General features: G+C 43.6%; 1 protein-coding gene across 3 annotated transcripts in view; it reads left to right on the top strand.

Annotated features, from left to right (window-relative positions):
* rapgefl1 (Rap guanine nucleotide exchange factor (GEF)-like 1) overlaps positions 1 to 14,881 on the top strand; it is a 76,868-nt gene that overhangs the window by 21,078 nt on the left and 40,909 nt on the right. For 2 of the 3 annotated variants that reach the window (XM_068013008.1, XM_068013010.1), the window contains exon 2: positions 8,001 to 8,578. In XM_068013008.1, the coding sequence (XP_067869109.1) occupies positions 8,191 to 8,578 (388 nt within the window). In that variant the 5' untranslated portion in view covers positions 8,001 to 8,190. Of the gene's footprint in view, positions 1 to 860; positions 898 to 8,000; positions 8,579 to 14,881 lie in introns of all 3 variants that reach the window. The other variant, XM_068013009.1, reaches the window with a different exon arrangement.

The raw sequence follows: 14,881 nt of genomic DNA, 5'->3' as shown, positions 1-14,881 counted from the left end.
TTTGATACAACTGAGTGGCTCGCTCGGCCATTTCAGAGGGCATTTAACCACATGTAGGACTGACAAGGTAAGGGCAGCAGATTTCCATCCCTGGAGCACATTAGTGAACCAGATGGGTTTTTACGACAATCGACAATGGTTTCATGGCCATCATTAGACTAGTTTTTGTTTTATTTCCAGATTTATTAATTGAATTCAAATTCCACCAAGGCAGAAGGTGGAATTTGAATCCATGTCCCCAGAGCAATACTGTGGGTCTCTGGGTTACTAGTCCAGTGACAATACCACTACACCACCACCTCCACTTACTGTGAGCAATGCCACTGGAGATCTACCGTTTCCTAAAATAAGGCAGGGAGTCACCCAAAAAAATGTTTTAAATGTTGTGCCCGACTTTATTAAGAGCTGATCCAGGACTTCCCGGTCCATAGAAATGACAAGACTGGCGTTTAATTGGTTGTTTTTTATCAGGGATGTCACAAAGATGACTCTGCAGTTCGTGCATTACAGAATTTATTTTTGTGCATTTCCTATTTTAAAAATATTTCATGTCTATACATCGGTTGCACAAAAGAGAATAGATTTCAGAAAAATATTTCGTTTGGTAACTACAGCCACTTAATTTGTAGCCTTTTCGTTTTTACTTTAAAAAAAAATGTACTGAATGGTGTGGATGTTATTGACAGGGCATTCATCAAGTGTGGAGTTTATTTGATCCATTTATAAACCTCTAGAGCAAAGGAGATTCCCAAGGACATCAATTAAATAGTGAGACTACTATCCTTTATGTGTATGTATTCATCTCAATGGTTGGTGAGTTTGACCATGTGTTTCATTTCCATTTCTCTTCCCTTGCACAGTATTACTGAAGATCTGTTCACAGGAAGACTGTTGCAGGTGTGAAAATCTCTCTTTGTTTCCTGCTGTTGACATTAAGGCACTGTTAAGATTGCATCAGATATTCTAAGAAATGCGTCTGAATAGTAGAGGTTTAGATTTTCAGATATGTTGCTTGTTCGGTGTTTTCCGTCACCGCAAGTGCTGTATATTAGTTATTTTGTGGTTGTTGATTATTAGAAAGAAAGATTTAAATAGCAGCTTTCACAATCTTGTGACGTCCCAAAGTGCTTTACAGCCAATGAAGTACTTTTGAAGTGCAGTCACTGTTGTATTGTAGGAAACATAACAGCCAATGTGTGCACAGCAAGATCCCACAAGCAGCAATGACATAATGACCAGATAATCTATTTTAGTGTTTTTGGTTGAGGGATAATTATTGGCTTGTATACTGGGGAGAACACTTTGGGCGGCACAGTAGCGCAGTGGTTAGCACCGCAGCCTCACAGCTCCAGCGACCCGGGTTCAATTCTGGGTACTGCCTGTGTGGAGTTTGCAAGTTCTCCCTGTGTCTGCGTGGGTTTTCTCCAGATGCTCCGGTTTCCTCCCACAAGCCAAAAGACTTGCAGGTTGGTAGGTAAATTGGCCATTATAAATTGCCACTAGTATAGGTCGGTGGTAGTGAAATATAGGGACATGTGGGGATGTGGTAGGAATATGGGATTAGTGTAGGATTAGTATAAATGGGTGGATGATGGTCGGCACAGACTCGGTGGGCCGAAGGGCCTGTTTCAGTGCTGTATCACTAAACTAAACTAAACTTCCCTGATCTGCTTCAAAATAGTGTCATGGGATCTTTTATGTCCACCCGAGAGGGCAGGTGAGGCCTCGGTTTAACGCCTCCGTGTATATGTGCATAAGTCATTGAAGGTGGCAGGACAGGTTAAGAGAGCAGTTAATAAAGCATACAGTATCCTGGGCTTTATTAATATGGACATAGAGTACATGAGCAAGAAAGTTATGTTGAATTTGTATAAGACACTAGTTCGGCCTGAGCTGGAGGATTGCTTCCAGTTCTGGGCGCCCCACTTTAGGAAAGATGTGAAGACGTCGAAGCGAGTGCAGAAAAGATTCACGAAAATGGTTCCAGGGATGAGAAATTCCAGTTATTGAGAGAGATTGGAGAAGTTAGGACCGTTTTTGTTGGAGAAGAGAAGGCTGAGAGGTGATTTGATAGAGGTATTCAAAATCATGAGGGGTCTGGACAGAGAAACTGTTCCCACTCGTGAAAGGATCGAGAGCGAGAGGGCACAGATTTAAACTTTTTGGTAAGAGAAGCAAAAGTGACATGAGGATAAACTTTTTCACGCAGTGAATGGTTAAGGTTTGGAATGCACTGCCTGAGAATGTAGTGGAGGCAGGTTCAATTGAAGCATTCAAAAGGGAATTAGACTGTTATATGAAAAGGAAGAATGTACAGGGTTAAGGGGAGAAGGGAGGGGAATGGAACTGAGGGAATTGCTCTTTCGGAGAGCCGGTGCAGACACGATGGGCCGAATGGCCTCCTTCTGCACTGTAATGATTCTGTGATTCTGTCTCATCTGAAAAGCAGCACCTCTGACACTGCAGCACTCCTTCAATACTGCACTGAAGTGTCAGTCTGGATTATTTGCTGAAGCCCTGGAGTGGGCCTTCAACTCACAACCTTCTGACTCAGAGGGGTGAGTGCTACCAACTGAGTCATGGCTGGCACTTTGTTATTCACTGGTGCATTTTAATGAGTGAAGTTTTTATGTAAGAATTTTACAAAATTCCTTGATCGTTTAATGTTGCTAAATTATCTCATTACTTTAAAAGCTAGCCAAGCAAAATGCACTATCTGTTGAGCAAAATATGCTGATTGGTTGTTTTTTTTAACTCAGTGGGGCATCTGAGCCTGTCAAAAAAAAAACAGTACATTAAGCAAAACATTGATTGGCTTTTTTTAAATTCATTTGTGGGATGTGGGCGTCACTGGCTCGGCCAGCATTCATTGCCCATCCCCAATTGCCCTTGAACTGAATGGCTTGCTCGGTAGTTTTAGAGGGCATTTAAGAGTCAATGCTCACATTGCTTTGGGTCTGGAGTCACATGTAGGCCAGACCAGGTAAGGACAGCAATTTCCTTCCCAAAAGGACATTAGTGAATCAGATGGGTTTTTACAACAATCGACAGTGGTTTCATGGCCACCATTAGACTAGTTTTTAATTCCAGATTTATTAATTGAATTCAAATTTCACCATCTTCTGTTGTGAGATTCGAACCCATGTCCCCAGAGCATTTGCCCTGGGCTCTGGATTACTAATCCAGTAACATTACCACTATGCCACCACCTCCAATGAATAGTCAATGAGTTGCCAGCACAGGCACAATGGGTGGAATAGCTATCTTCTCTGCAGTATCATTCTAAAATTCTATGAATGGCAATCAAAATGCTTCATTCCTTACCCTGGGGAATTTTCTACCTTGCAGACATTTTTGTCCGAAGAACATCTATCCCCCTATAACCGTACACCAAATGCAATTTTTTCTACTTTTTGGCTAAATGAATGAATCTAAACTCAACTGAATGAGATTTGATAGGTTTGCTGCTCCATGTACAGACCTGTCTAATTAAATTAATGCGAGGGATGGAATTCTAAAACGGTGAGGTCAGGATTTTTTTCCCTCCCAGTACTGAGGATCTAGTTACTATCCAAGCAAGTGGATGGTTAGAAAAAAGAGAAAGTAAAATCACTGTGATAAATACGTAGCACGGAAGAAAGGACATCGAAACAGTGGAAATGATACAAAAACATTTACAAGGTTGATACCAGAACTGAGAGGGTATAGCTATCAAGAAAGACTAACAGCCTAGGACTCTTTTCTCTAAAAAAGAGAAGACTGAGCAGTGACCTGATAGCGCTCTTCAAATTGATGAAGGTGTTCGATAGAATAGACGTAGAGATGTTTCCATTTGCAGGGTATTCCAAAACTGGGGCTATTAATATAAGATAGTCATTAATAAATCCAATAAAGAATTCAGGAGAAACTTTTACTTGGAGTGGTGAGAATGTGGAGCTCGCTACCACATGGAGAAGTTGAGGCGTATAATATAGACTTATTTAAGGGAAGCACATGACAGAAAAATGAATAGAAGGCTCTGTTGATCAGGTGAGATGAAGTAAACAGAGTGCTAGAAGGCTCATGTGAAGCATAAACACTGGCCTGTTTCTATGCTGTAAATTCTATGCAAAATATGAATTCAGAAGTACATACAGAGCAGCAGTAGGGGTAATCGGTCTTGGTATCTCTGTGCTAGGGGGCAGAAAATAATCAGCAAGGGTTCCCACTCTTGATTGCCATTGCTTGAAAGTGCTTGGATGTCCGGAGAGGACAGGACCAGCTGGGTTGTGATCTGTCCCATGGTCAAATACATTTCTGGTGTTCACTGCCTGTGCCATGGGTGTCCAACTTCTGTCTGTTGGCAACATGCAACCCTGCGCTGAGGCATTTTGGCCCTCGAAGCCCAGTCAGCTCCATCCTATTCGTGTTCATATTTCTTATTCCTTGGTTTGAATTTTGTTTGCTGGGATTTTTTGGAAAGGGCTGTCCTTGGTGCTGTTACCTCATTGGTGGATAAACCCTAAATCAGAACACTAAGGTCTGTTAGTATCAGCAATGGGAACCTGGATTTTCAATTTATGTATGTCACCCCCAAGACTCCATGCTACACAGTGGCATGGCTGTCAAAGGCAAAATGCTTGAATAACCTTGTTGACTCACACATGGAAAATGGCTACTTGGCTAAGGTGTCAGTGGATGACATATGGAATCACATAAAAGTGAGAAAATCAGAAGGGGAAAGAATACAAGATTCAAATGGCCTTCACCGACTCTCAACACTCTTAGTGATCTAATTTGGATGAGTGTATATCTAGTATTTTACATGGGGTTGAGGGGCGGGGGGGCTGCGTGCAGTCAGTCAATTGGAAAGAGGAGGTTCTGAACGGGTGTATCATGAAGCATGAGTTGTCAGTCTGGAAGAAGACATGAAATGTAGGACTAGGAGACAGGAGTTAATCAGGGATAAAGGGATGTGGAAGCAGGAAGATGGTACAATCTGGCTAACTGAGATCAAATATCCTGTGATGGTTTTTTTTCTTCCATCCTTCAGTATTCTCTTCTCACCTGAAAACGCTGAATTATAATAGGGTTCAGTTCCATAGGTGCCAACTGCTGTTGCACCATAGCATTGGGCCCATGCCTGTCCTCATCTACTATCCACACTTCCAGCAGGGGTGACTAATGATCAGGAGTGGGAAGGTTTATTTTCATCCCCCTCCCAAGCCCAGATGTGCCGAGGCCACTTGTAACCCCCTTACTCCCACACTGGCCTAAGATTAGCATATTAGCAGGGCGGCACAGTGGCGCAGTGGTTAGCACTGCAGCCTCACAGCTCCTGGGTTCGATTCTGGGTACTGCCTGTGCGGAGTTTGCAAGTTCTCCCTGTGACTGCATGGGTTTTTGCCGGGTGCTCCGGTTTCCTCCCACAGCCAAAGACTTGCAGGTGATAGGTAAATTGGCCATTGTAAATTGCCCCTAGTGCAGGTAGGTGGTAGGGAATATGGAATTACTGTAGGGTTAGTATAAATGAGTGGTTGTTGGTCGGCACAGACTCGGTGGGCCGAAGGGCCTGTTTCAGTGCTGTATCTCTAAATAAATAAATATTAAGTTGTTGATATAAAAGATTGTGCCTGGGATCTTCCTGGGCTTTACTGCTCAGTACTAAACCATCACGGCTTCTTTCTGCTTCCTGAAAAAATAAGGCAATTTATTCATATCCTTACTATGAGTTTTACTTGCCACTACAACCTTTGGAGTTTAAAGAAAACAATTTATAGGGTACTACAACTGTGTAAGACTGCGTGTTCCTACAATATGCAATATTCATATCAAGTCTGGTAACGATTCCAATAATTAAAGGTTAACTAGACTGAAGCAACTTACTCTTCCTGTCAGTCACTGAAGTTTGCTTTTCTAAGTGATGAACAGTGATGTGAATAATAATAATTAACATTGTTTAAATTTAGTCTCCGCCCTGTTTTGATATTTTTCAGTTGATGCTTCTGTATCTGAGTTTCTGCCGGGCTGTTTAATGAGGCAGTAACGTGTGTTTAATGCAGGACATGATAGCAGTGAAACAGCCGTGCTAAAAATTTGTCAAATTAACCTAAGTATGTTTTTCTAATTTTCTTGGGGGAAGGGAGATGCGGATAGTGTAAAGAAATGGCTCTAGGGTGGCACAGTGGCTAGCACCGCAGCCTCACAGCTCCAGCGACCCGGGTTCAATTCTGGGTACTGCCTGTGTGGAGTTTGCAAGTTCTCCCTGTGACTGCGTGGGTTTCCTCCGGGTGCTCCGGTTTCCTCCCACATGCCAAAGACTTGCTGGTTGATAGGTTAATTGGCCATTATAAATTGCCCCTAGTATAGGTAGGTGGTAGGGAAATATAGGGACGGGTGGGGATGTGGTAGGAATATGGAATTAGTGTAGGATTAGTATAAATGGGTGGTTGATGGTTGGCACAGACTCGGTGAGCCGAAGGGCCTGTTTCAGTGCTGTATCTCTAAACTAAACTAAACTAAAAGAAAATAACTTCTGCTAACCATGAGACCATTATCCCTCATTGAGACCATCTTCCAGGCTAACCCCATTTTCATAATAGCTTGGCCAGGGAGAGAATGGTTGAATTGACTTCATGTAATCTGTCAGTGCAACTTATTTCGCAAGTGTGCAGAAGCTTGTAGGACCTCTTAGATTGTGCTATCCCAATCAGAATATGATCTTCTTTCTGGCCACTGTCCTCTTTTGGCTTCTTTCCTCTCCTGAACTTGCTGACACATGCTGGGGACAGTTTTATGAATTTTGGATCCTCTGCTTTCAAGGGCCCAATTTTCACATTGGGGCAGACAGGACACAGTTCAACCTCTGGGAGAATCATCACAACAGAGCTGGAGCTTATCCTTGCTCACGGATCATGTTTGTTTTAATGCAGTGAGTTGTTATGATCTAGAATGCACAGCCTGAAAGAGCAGTGGAGGCAGATGCAGCAGTAACTTCCTTATGGGAATTGGATATATTTGGAGAGGAAAAAAACAGCAGGGCCATTGGGAGTGTGCCTAATTGGATTGCTCTCAAAGAGCTGGCACAGGCATGAAGGGCTGAATGGCCTCCTTCTGTGCTGTAAGATTCTATGATTCAATGCACATTTCCAGCAAAAGTCATTGGATTGTAATCAGGAGCAGGAATCCTGGCTGATTTATAATCCTGGGATACTGGGAACAGTTGTAACATCCAGTTGAAATCACCTAAAGATTTGATTTAAATAGGGAAAATTTTCCCAATCTGAGCAAAGATAACTTTAGTTTGAAGAGATGTAAAAAAAAAAATACATCTAAGGAGTTACATGTTCTTGTCATAAGCTGCAGGGTAGGAACCGGAGGTTTAATGCTGTACCAACACTGACCTACGTGGTGTTGTGGATTCAGATTTGTCTTTGCAACAGCACCCCCCCCCCCCCATGTGCTGAGTTCCCATTCTCGGCCTGGTCATCAGTGGAGGGGTTTGGAGGTGTGGGAGATGCGAAACAGGGCAAAAGTGTCGAGTAAGAGCTAAACATTGATCCTGGGAGGGTTGAAAATTTGGTGTGCGTTTCATCCGGAGTTTCTCACCATCACTCCTGGTAGCCAATTACAGATCAGCGTTAGTGGGACCATGGGAAGAGCTCCCTACATGCCAACAGTGACCGCATTTCAAAAAATATTGGCTGTAAAGGATTTTGGGACATCCAGCAGTTCATGGAACGCACTATATAAATGCAAACCTTCCTTGACTGCCCTTTCGAGCTCAAAACGATAAATGACACTGGGAGGGGGCTGAAAGAAGGCAGAGAATAACTATCCGACTGGAGGATTTAAAGGGTTAAATTAAGAATGTCAAAAGTCAAGCATTTGAGTCTCTGAAAAATCCCTTTGCATTATTTTCAAGTTTTGGAATTAATTTCACTCCGACTGTCTAGCACCTTGTCTGATTATTGCTGTGTTGTTTTTGCTTCTGTTCCCTCTTTCTCCCTCTCACCTACTAGTATCAGCTTGCAGACTACCATGGAAATTCCTGTTTTGCTTCAAACAGTCAATGGGAGTGAACTGCCCTCCAGCACTGTGTTCGCCTTCATTTGAAACAAACAGCCTTCGTGATGAGGTAGAGCCCCGCCCAGAAAACATAGGCGTTGAGACTCGCTGAAATCCTTCAGCCCTGATCAGTATTCAAAGACGATGACAGGGATGAAGCAGATAGAAAAATTTCTGAAGAAACAGACCTCGACTCTGACCAGAAGCCGTGTAGATAAGGATGGCTTTTTCCCGGGGACACTGAAACGACGGCCGAGTGCATCCAAAATACTCCCTTTTTTAAAGGATACAGTGTCCGGGGGTGACAGCCCTAGCCCCAAGGATGAGTTTAGCCCAGATATTGGATGCCTGGATAGTAAGTGGACAGACACAGAGGATGACCTGACCAGCCCTTCCCTGTCATCAGGAGAAATCAGCCCCAATGGATCCACACTCAGCAGTAAGTTGTGGCATCTCTCAGACACCCCAGAGAACATCGTGGAGCATGTGCTGGAGGGACTGGTGGAGACAAGTAAGAACAGCATTGATGCAGGTAAGTGTGAAAACGCTGCCAACAACTAGGAATTGAAGGAAGTAGCACTTATGCATTTGAACAGCAATACAACTGTCAAAAACCATGGTCAGAGTGCTAGCTGACAAGGAGCACTGACTGAGCAGAGTTAGAAATATCAATCGATCAAATTTTGAATATGTCCTATTTTTGAATCTCGATTCAGGTCAATTTCCACAAATCCGGCGCCAATTTCCCTGGCTCTGTGCCAAAGGTTGTGAAAGCACGCTTAAAGCTTACTCAAGATCAGAGCAAAACATTATTAGTGCCTCAAGCTCCATTGGGATTTCCCAAATGCCATTCTAGTTCCAAACCCAAATGACTTTGTGGTCTCCTTTGAAAGATACTTTGCAATTGGATAATGTGTGGGCCTACAATCCTATGTGAACCAGGCTGCGGCTCTCCATTAAACGTGAGTGCTGAACCTGAGACTTCAATTGTGACAAAATGATGATATTCCAGAAAATTGAGCAAACTTAGATTAAATGTGTCTGCTTCTTTCAAAATCATGGCAACAGGAGGATGTAATGTTCTTGTAATTTCTGCAGTGTTTTCATTGTCCAGTCACACTATTTTCCTGCATCATGACAAGTGTTGGTCACTCTAAAGGTAGTTGCTGTTTTTTTTTCGGGGAGAGGGAATTGGGTTGTTGGGTTTCTATGCTTCACATGTTTTTATTATTGGTTCTGTAGTGGGTAGCTGGGTAGTTGTCCATTTTTCCCAGCAGTCTGGTAGTGGGCATTCACCCTGCAGGTCATGGTGGATCTGATCCCTTTGTAATGGAAAAGCAATTGGGGGGGGGGAGGGATTTTTAACCTGGAGGAATGTTTGGGTTTGGGTGCAGGTGGTAGGGGTTTAAAAGCATAAAAAATATGAACGCATTGGGAAGCCAGCTCCAACCCGCCGATTTCTGCATTTAATTGGAGCGGATTAGGCTGTTTGCGCGGAACCCTGTCAGGAGAAGCAGATTGCCTATCAACATATCCTCCACCATCACCTTCCTGGGGGTTACAATTGATCAGAAGCTTAACTGGACCAGCTATATAAATACTGTGGTTACAAGAGCAGCTCAGAGGCTGGGAATTCTCCTGAGTAACACACCTCTTGACTCTTCAAAGCCTGTCCGCCATCTACAAGGCACAAGTCAGGAGTGTGATGGTATACTCGCCACTTGCCTGGATGGGTGTATCTCAAACACTCAAAAAGCTCAACACCATCCAGGACAAAGCAGCCCGCTTGATTGGCACCCCATCCACCACCTTCAACATTCACTCCCTCCACCGCTGGTGCACAGTGGCAGCAGTGTGTACCATCTACAAGATGCACTGCAGCAACTCGCCAAGCCTCCTTCAACAGCATCTTCCAAACCTGCGACCTCTGCCACCGAGAAGGACAAGGACAGGAGACATATGGGAACACCACCACCTGCAAGTTCCCCTCCAATCCACACATCACCCTGACTTGGAACTATATCACTGGTCCTCCACTGTCGCTGGGTCAAAATCCTGGAGCTCCCTCCATAACAGCACTGTGGGTGCACCTACACCACATGGGCTGCAGCTGTTAAAAGGCCACCTTCTCAAGGGCAATTAGGGATGGGCAACAAATGTTGGCTTTGCCAGTGATGCCCCACATTCCATGAACAAATAAAATAAATTGTGCTATTCATTGAGTTGGAATGATATTTCAACCCAGTTTTGAATTTAATGTGAATCCAAGGGTTTCCAGGGCCTCCTAAAATTTGCCAGTGAAAGTGAGGTGAGAATACAGGGCTGATTCAATCTCCTGGAAATACTGCAATAAATATTTAGTACCCTCAGCTGCTTTCTTACCTACTAGTGGAAAAGGATTTGGTCAGTAGTTTTGCTGAGCGGTTGCTTTCTACACGTAGCGGTTTTCTAGATCACATTATAATGGGATGGTGCTTTAGCTGCCTTAGATTGGATCTCGGACGAGAAACAATATGACCAGCAGCAACTGTGGCATGCTGTTAAGAGACTGCAGTGGGACAGCAGAGAGGGGACTAGCAGAGGGTGTAGCTCCCAGGAGACACAACCGTCCACACAGGGTTTACAGGCAGAGGCTGAGTTTCTCTTGACATATTGGAACAGCAGTGTTTCAGGGGGCTCAGGTTGTCTTGTCAGGTGGTGGCAGACATCTGCAGCCTCCTATAAGAAGACCAACTCACAGCTGGGCCTGTTGACCACTCATTAACAGTGGCTGTCAAAGTGACCACCACCCTTGACCTCTGAATCCTTCCAGGGATTTGCTAGGGTCATATCCAGGATCTCCCAATTGGTGGACTAGAGATGTATAAGACAGGTGACTGATGTGTGGTTTACCAGGGCCGGCAATGCTGTAAACTTTGCCTGTGATGATGCCAGTCAGAGTGAGCAGGTGCTTGGGTTTGAGTCTCTGCCTGCCTTCCCATGAGTGCAGGATATGGCATTGATTTCACATACGTGGCAATCTGTGCACCCCTAGATCAACCAGGAGTATTCGAGAACTGCAAGGGTGTTACTGATCTCCATTCTTCCTTTTCTGCACTTGTCAACTGGGAAATCAATGGAGGCCCACTTCCCGTTCTCTCCCTCTCCCTGTGTTCTGTGCTGTCTTTTGCAACAGAGAAAAACAGAACTATGAATCACTGTAATAGCATATGTTCATCGGATGGATACAGTGCATTTGGTGAGGGTGACTTTGAGGGATGGATGGGGCTGTGAGGAGGTGCACAGAAAGAGAAGGACAGGTATGCCTGCCAGGTAAGTGGACGCGAGGATTGACGTGATGGAATGGGCTTGAGAAGGCAGAGTGACGGGGTGGAGTGATGCGCACAGCAGGATGCAGGTGAATGTGCAACACTACTCACCTTTCCTGGCCTGGTAAGGTCATTGAAGCACTTCCTGCACTGAATCCAGGAGCGTGCCACTGTGTTCCTGCTGCTGACCTCCTGGGCCACCTCCAATCACACCTTCTATGTGGCAGCAGCAGGTTCCTTTTATCCCACTGCTGTGGAACAGTGTCTTTCTCCACTCTTCACAGCCCCCAGCAGTACATCTAGGGAGGTGTCATTTAAATAGGACACAGCTTTTGAGCATCCTGAGTCCATATTCTGCAATTGCTGTCTCTGTGCCAAACTTACTTACTCCTCCAAATTCCATCTTTGGATTGGCCCTTTAAATACTGGAGTTGAGATCGAGTCACGCAGGTCCTCTTCATGCCCGTTGTTGCGCAATTGACAGCAAACCCGAATGTAAAACAATAATCAGGTGGCTGCTTTAAAATGCCACTGAGACAGGCTGAACTTACATCCAGATTTCCCATGCGATATCGGACACCTGTCGATATCTGACACCTGTCTCCCAATGTGCCTCTGACTTAATATGTGACCCATTCGATGTTCGATGCACAAAAGAGTCTCAGGTGGTCTTGTAGTTGTGTACACCATGGGTGGTTTTGTCAATGTTGTGCATATAGATGAATGACTAGTTGGCAGCATCCCAACTCTTAAGTCATTAGGTCGTGGCTTCAAGCCCCAATCTACAACTTGCACACATAATCTATTCTGACACTTCAATGCTGTACTGAGAGCACGATGCACTTCAAAAAGGAATGGCTGCACCTCAAAAGGTAATTCATTGGATGTGAAGCACTTTAGGGCTTTGCAAGAGATAGGATAAGACAATAAATAAATGCAAGCCCTTTCTTCCCTTGTAGAATGAGAAAGGGAAATTGAATGTAAAGAGATGTAGTTTTAACGGATCTGAATGTGTTTATCTGAGTGCTCATCCCTCGTCCTTTTATTCTGGTATGAATCACATTATACACTCTCCGCCAGATAAGTGAACATGCCAGCAGAAGGAAGCTCATGAAATTCATATTTGTGAGCATAACATACCATTAATTGAAAATTCCTTAAGAAAAATAATTGAAACCACAGTTTTCCAAAGATCAAAGGCTGTCACATGTATCAGGAGAAGTGGGAACTTCCTATGTCAGCCATGGCTCAGGTAGCATTCTCGACTTAGTGGGTTCAAGTCACTCCAGGACTTGAGCACAAAAATCCAGGCTGACACTCCACTGTAGTACTGAGGGAGTGCTGCACTGTTGGAGATGCTTTCTTTCAGGTAAGATGTTAATCCAAGGTTTCGTCTGCTCTCTCAAGTGGTTGTAAAAGATCTCATGGCACTATTTTGAAGCAGAGCAGGGGGGTTATCCCCAGCATCCTGACTGATATTTGTCATTCAATTAACATCACAAAAAACAGGTTATCTGGTCATTATCATCACATTGTTGGTTGCGGGACCTTGCTGCATTTTTTACATTATAACAATGATTACACTTCAAAGTGCTTCATTGGCTGTAAAATGCGATGTTCTGCAGTCATGAAAGATGCTAGATAAATGCAGGTCTTTAAAAAAATTTATTACCACATTGTTCTCAGAGTAAGCACTGGAAGACCCTGATGGATGTATAGACCTGACAATCACTGGTGTAAGGAAAGCCATAAGTCAAAGTGCAATTAAACGTTGCCATTAATTTTGCATCAAGAATTCTCTGTTATTGGACTGGGCTCACAATGTAAGCACTTTCCATAAGTGGAAATTCAATTTGGCTGAGAAACCAATTCAATAACTGTAAGTTATTCAATAAGTAGCTTGTGTCCATTATTTTCAGATTGCACCATCTTCTACAGTTTACTCATATACTCAAGCGTGCTATTGATTTAACAATTTCACACTCATGAGGGTTATACTGTACAGAGTCTTACAAATGCAAGGTGACGTATAACACAAGATTAAAATCCAACTAAAGCCGTTAGTAGGGAGATATTTGCCTATATGTTAATACAATGCCACATGATAACGTTCGTAAAGTTAAGGTTATTGTTGCATTTTGTATCCTGAGTAGGCATATTTTTAACATGTGATATCTGTCTAAGTGACTTCTGCTGCATTAGAGAAACTCACTGCTTGGCTGATCTCTCAAAATGATCCACATCCGCAAATGAGCTCATTTCAACTTTGTGTTCAAATTTCAGATGCAAGTTGTACTCTGAGTCGTGATTTACCGAGGTTGAATGTGATGCCAACATTCAGTGCAAAACAGTAGTGTTTCATTCCCTTGCACTGACTTCCCTTACTTTCATCAATGGAAGCATTCACCAGAAAATGCAGAATAATGAAATTACACCATGTGTTAGAGTTAACACACTCTCTAAGTGAGCATTAATATGCGGTGATTTGTTGTTTGAGCACTAACAGAACATCAGTGCATTTTTGTTTATCCTCCCACAGGATTAGAAGTAGCTGCTCAGTGATTCGACCCTATTCCGTCATTCAATTAGATCATGGCTGATCCCCCAAATTTCCTCAGGGGACTGGACCAGTTTATTGCACATTAATCCACAGACCCAGGGTTAACTATTGTTTTTTAAGGGCTCATTACTCTTCAGTTAAAGGTGGACATGCAAATTTGCATTTGCTTTCAAACCCACATTATTTGAATGACACCTGCTCGAAGGTAACATTAAGGCAGCAAAGACAGTTGGCATTAATCCAATGCATAGCAGAACAAGAGACACACTCAGCTGTTTCAGTCCACACAATAACCTGGATGCATCAGCAAGTCTCACTTTGTTGATGTTTGAGGTGGAGAAGAAATAAACAGCCACTAAGTCATGGGAGGAGGATCACCCTAGTCCGGTATCACGCCAAGCAGTCTGACTCCTGCAAGTGCCAAGTAGCTGCTTTAACCTGGCTCTTTTATTGAGGCCTACCTTTAATTGTTTTTTTTAAGTAAATAATCATTCCTCAGTCTTGCTGTTTGTGTGGAAACCACCAATTTTGAGAGTAAATTATCACTTAAAGTTAAGATATGTGGTGATAGAGTGGGTTACAGCAGACGAGAAGGCGACTCCTTACAGAAATTCAGTCCTTTTTTCTATTTTTTACAAAACTTAAAAAACCTATGGCAATAGTTTTTCATCATTTAGGGATGATTCTGCAAGTTTTTTAAACTCAGGTGCAAGCATAAATGTGGAAAAATTCTCTGATTTTAAATCGATCGTTTCATTTAGGAAGGACATAAAGATAGCTTAATGCAGAAATAAGGGGCTGAATTTTTAGGCCCCAATGGGTGTGGGCGGGCGTGGAACTTTGCGCTGCTAACTGGCGTGCCAGTGCCTGGGCACCGTTCCACCCCTGGGCCATTTTCCCGGAGGCGGGACGGGCGCAGGGTGGGGTTGGCAGAGCTACCTACCTGCCTGCAAGTGGCGGGTAGCCG

The sequence above is a fragment of the Heterodontus francisci genome, chromosome 33, assembly GCF_036365525.1.
Source record: "Heterodontus francisci isolate sHetFra1 chromosome 33, sHetFra1.hap1, whole genome shotgun sequence".
In the NCBI taxonomy this organism is placed as follows: Eukaryota; Metazoa; Chordata; class Chondrichthyes; order Heterodontiformes; family Heterodontidae; genus Heterodontus; species Heterodontus francisci.
This window is presented reverse-complemented; position numbering and strand designations above follow the sequence as displayed.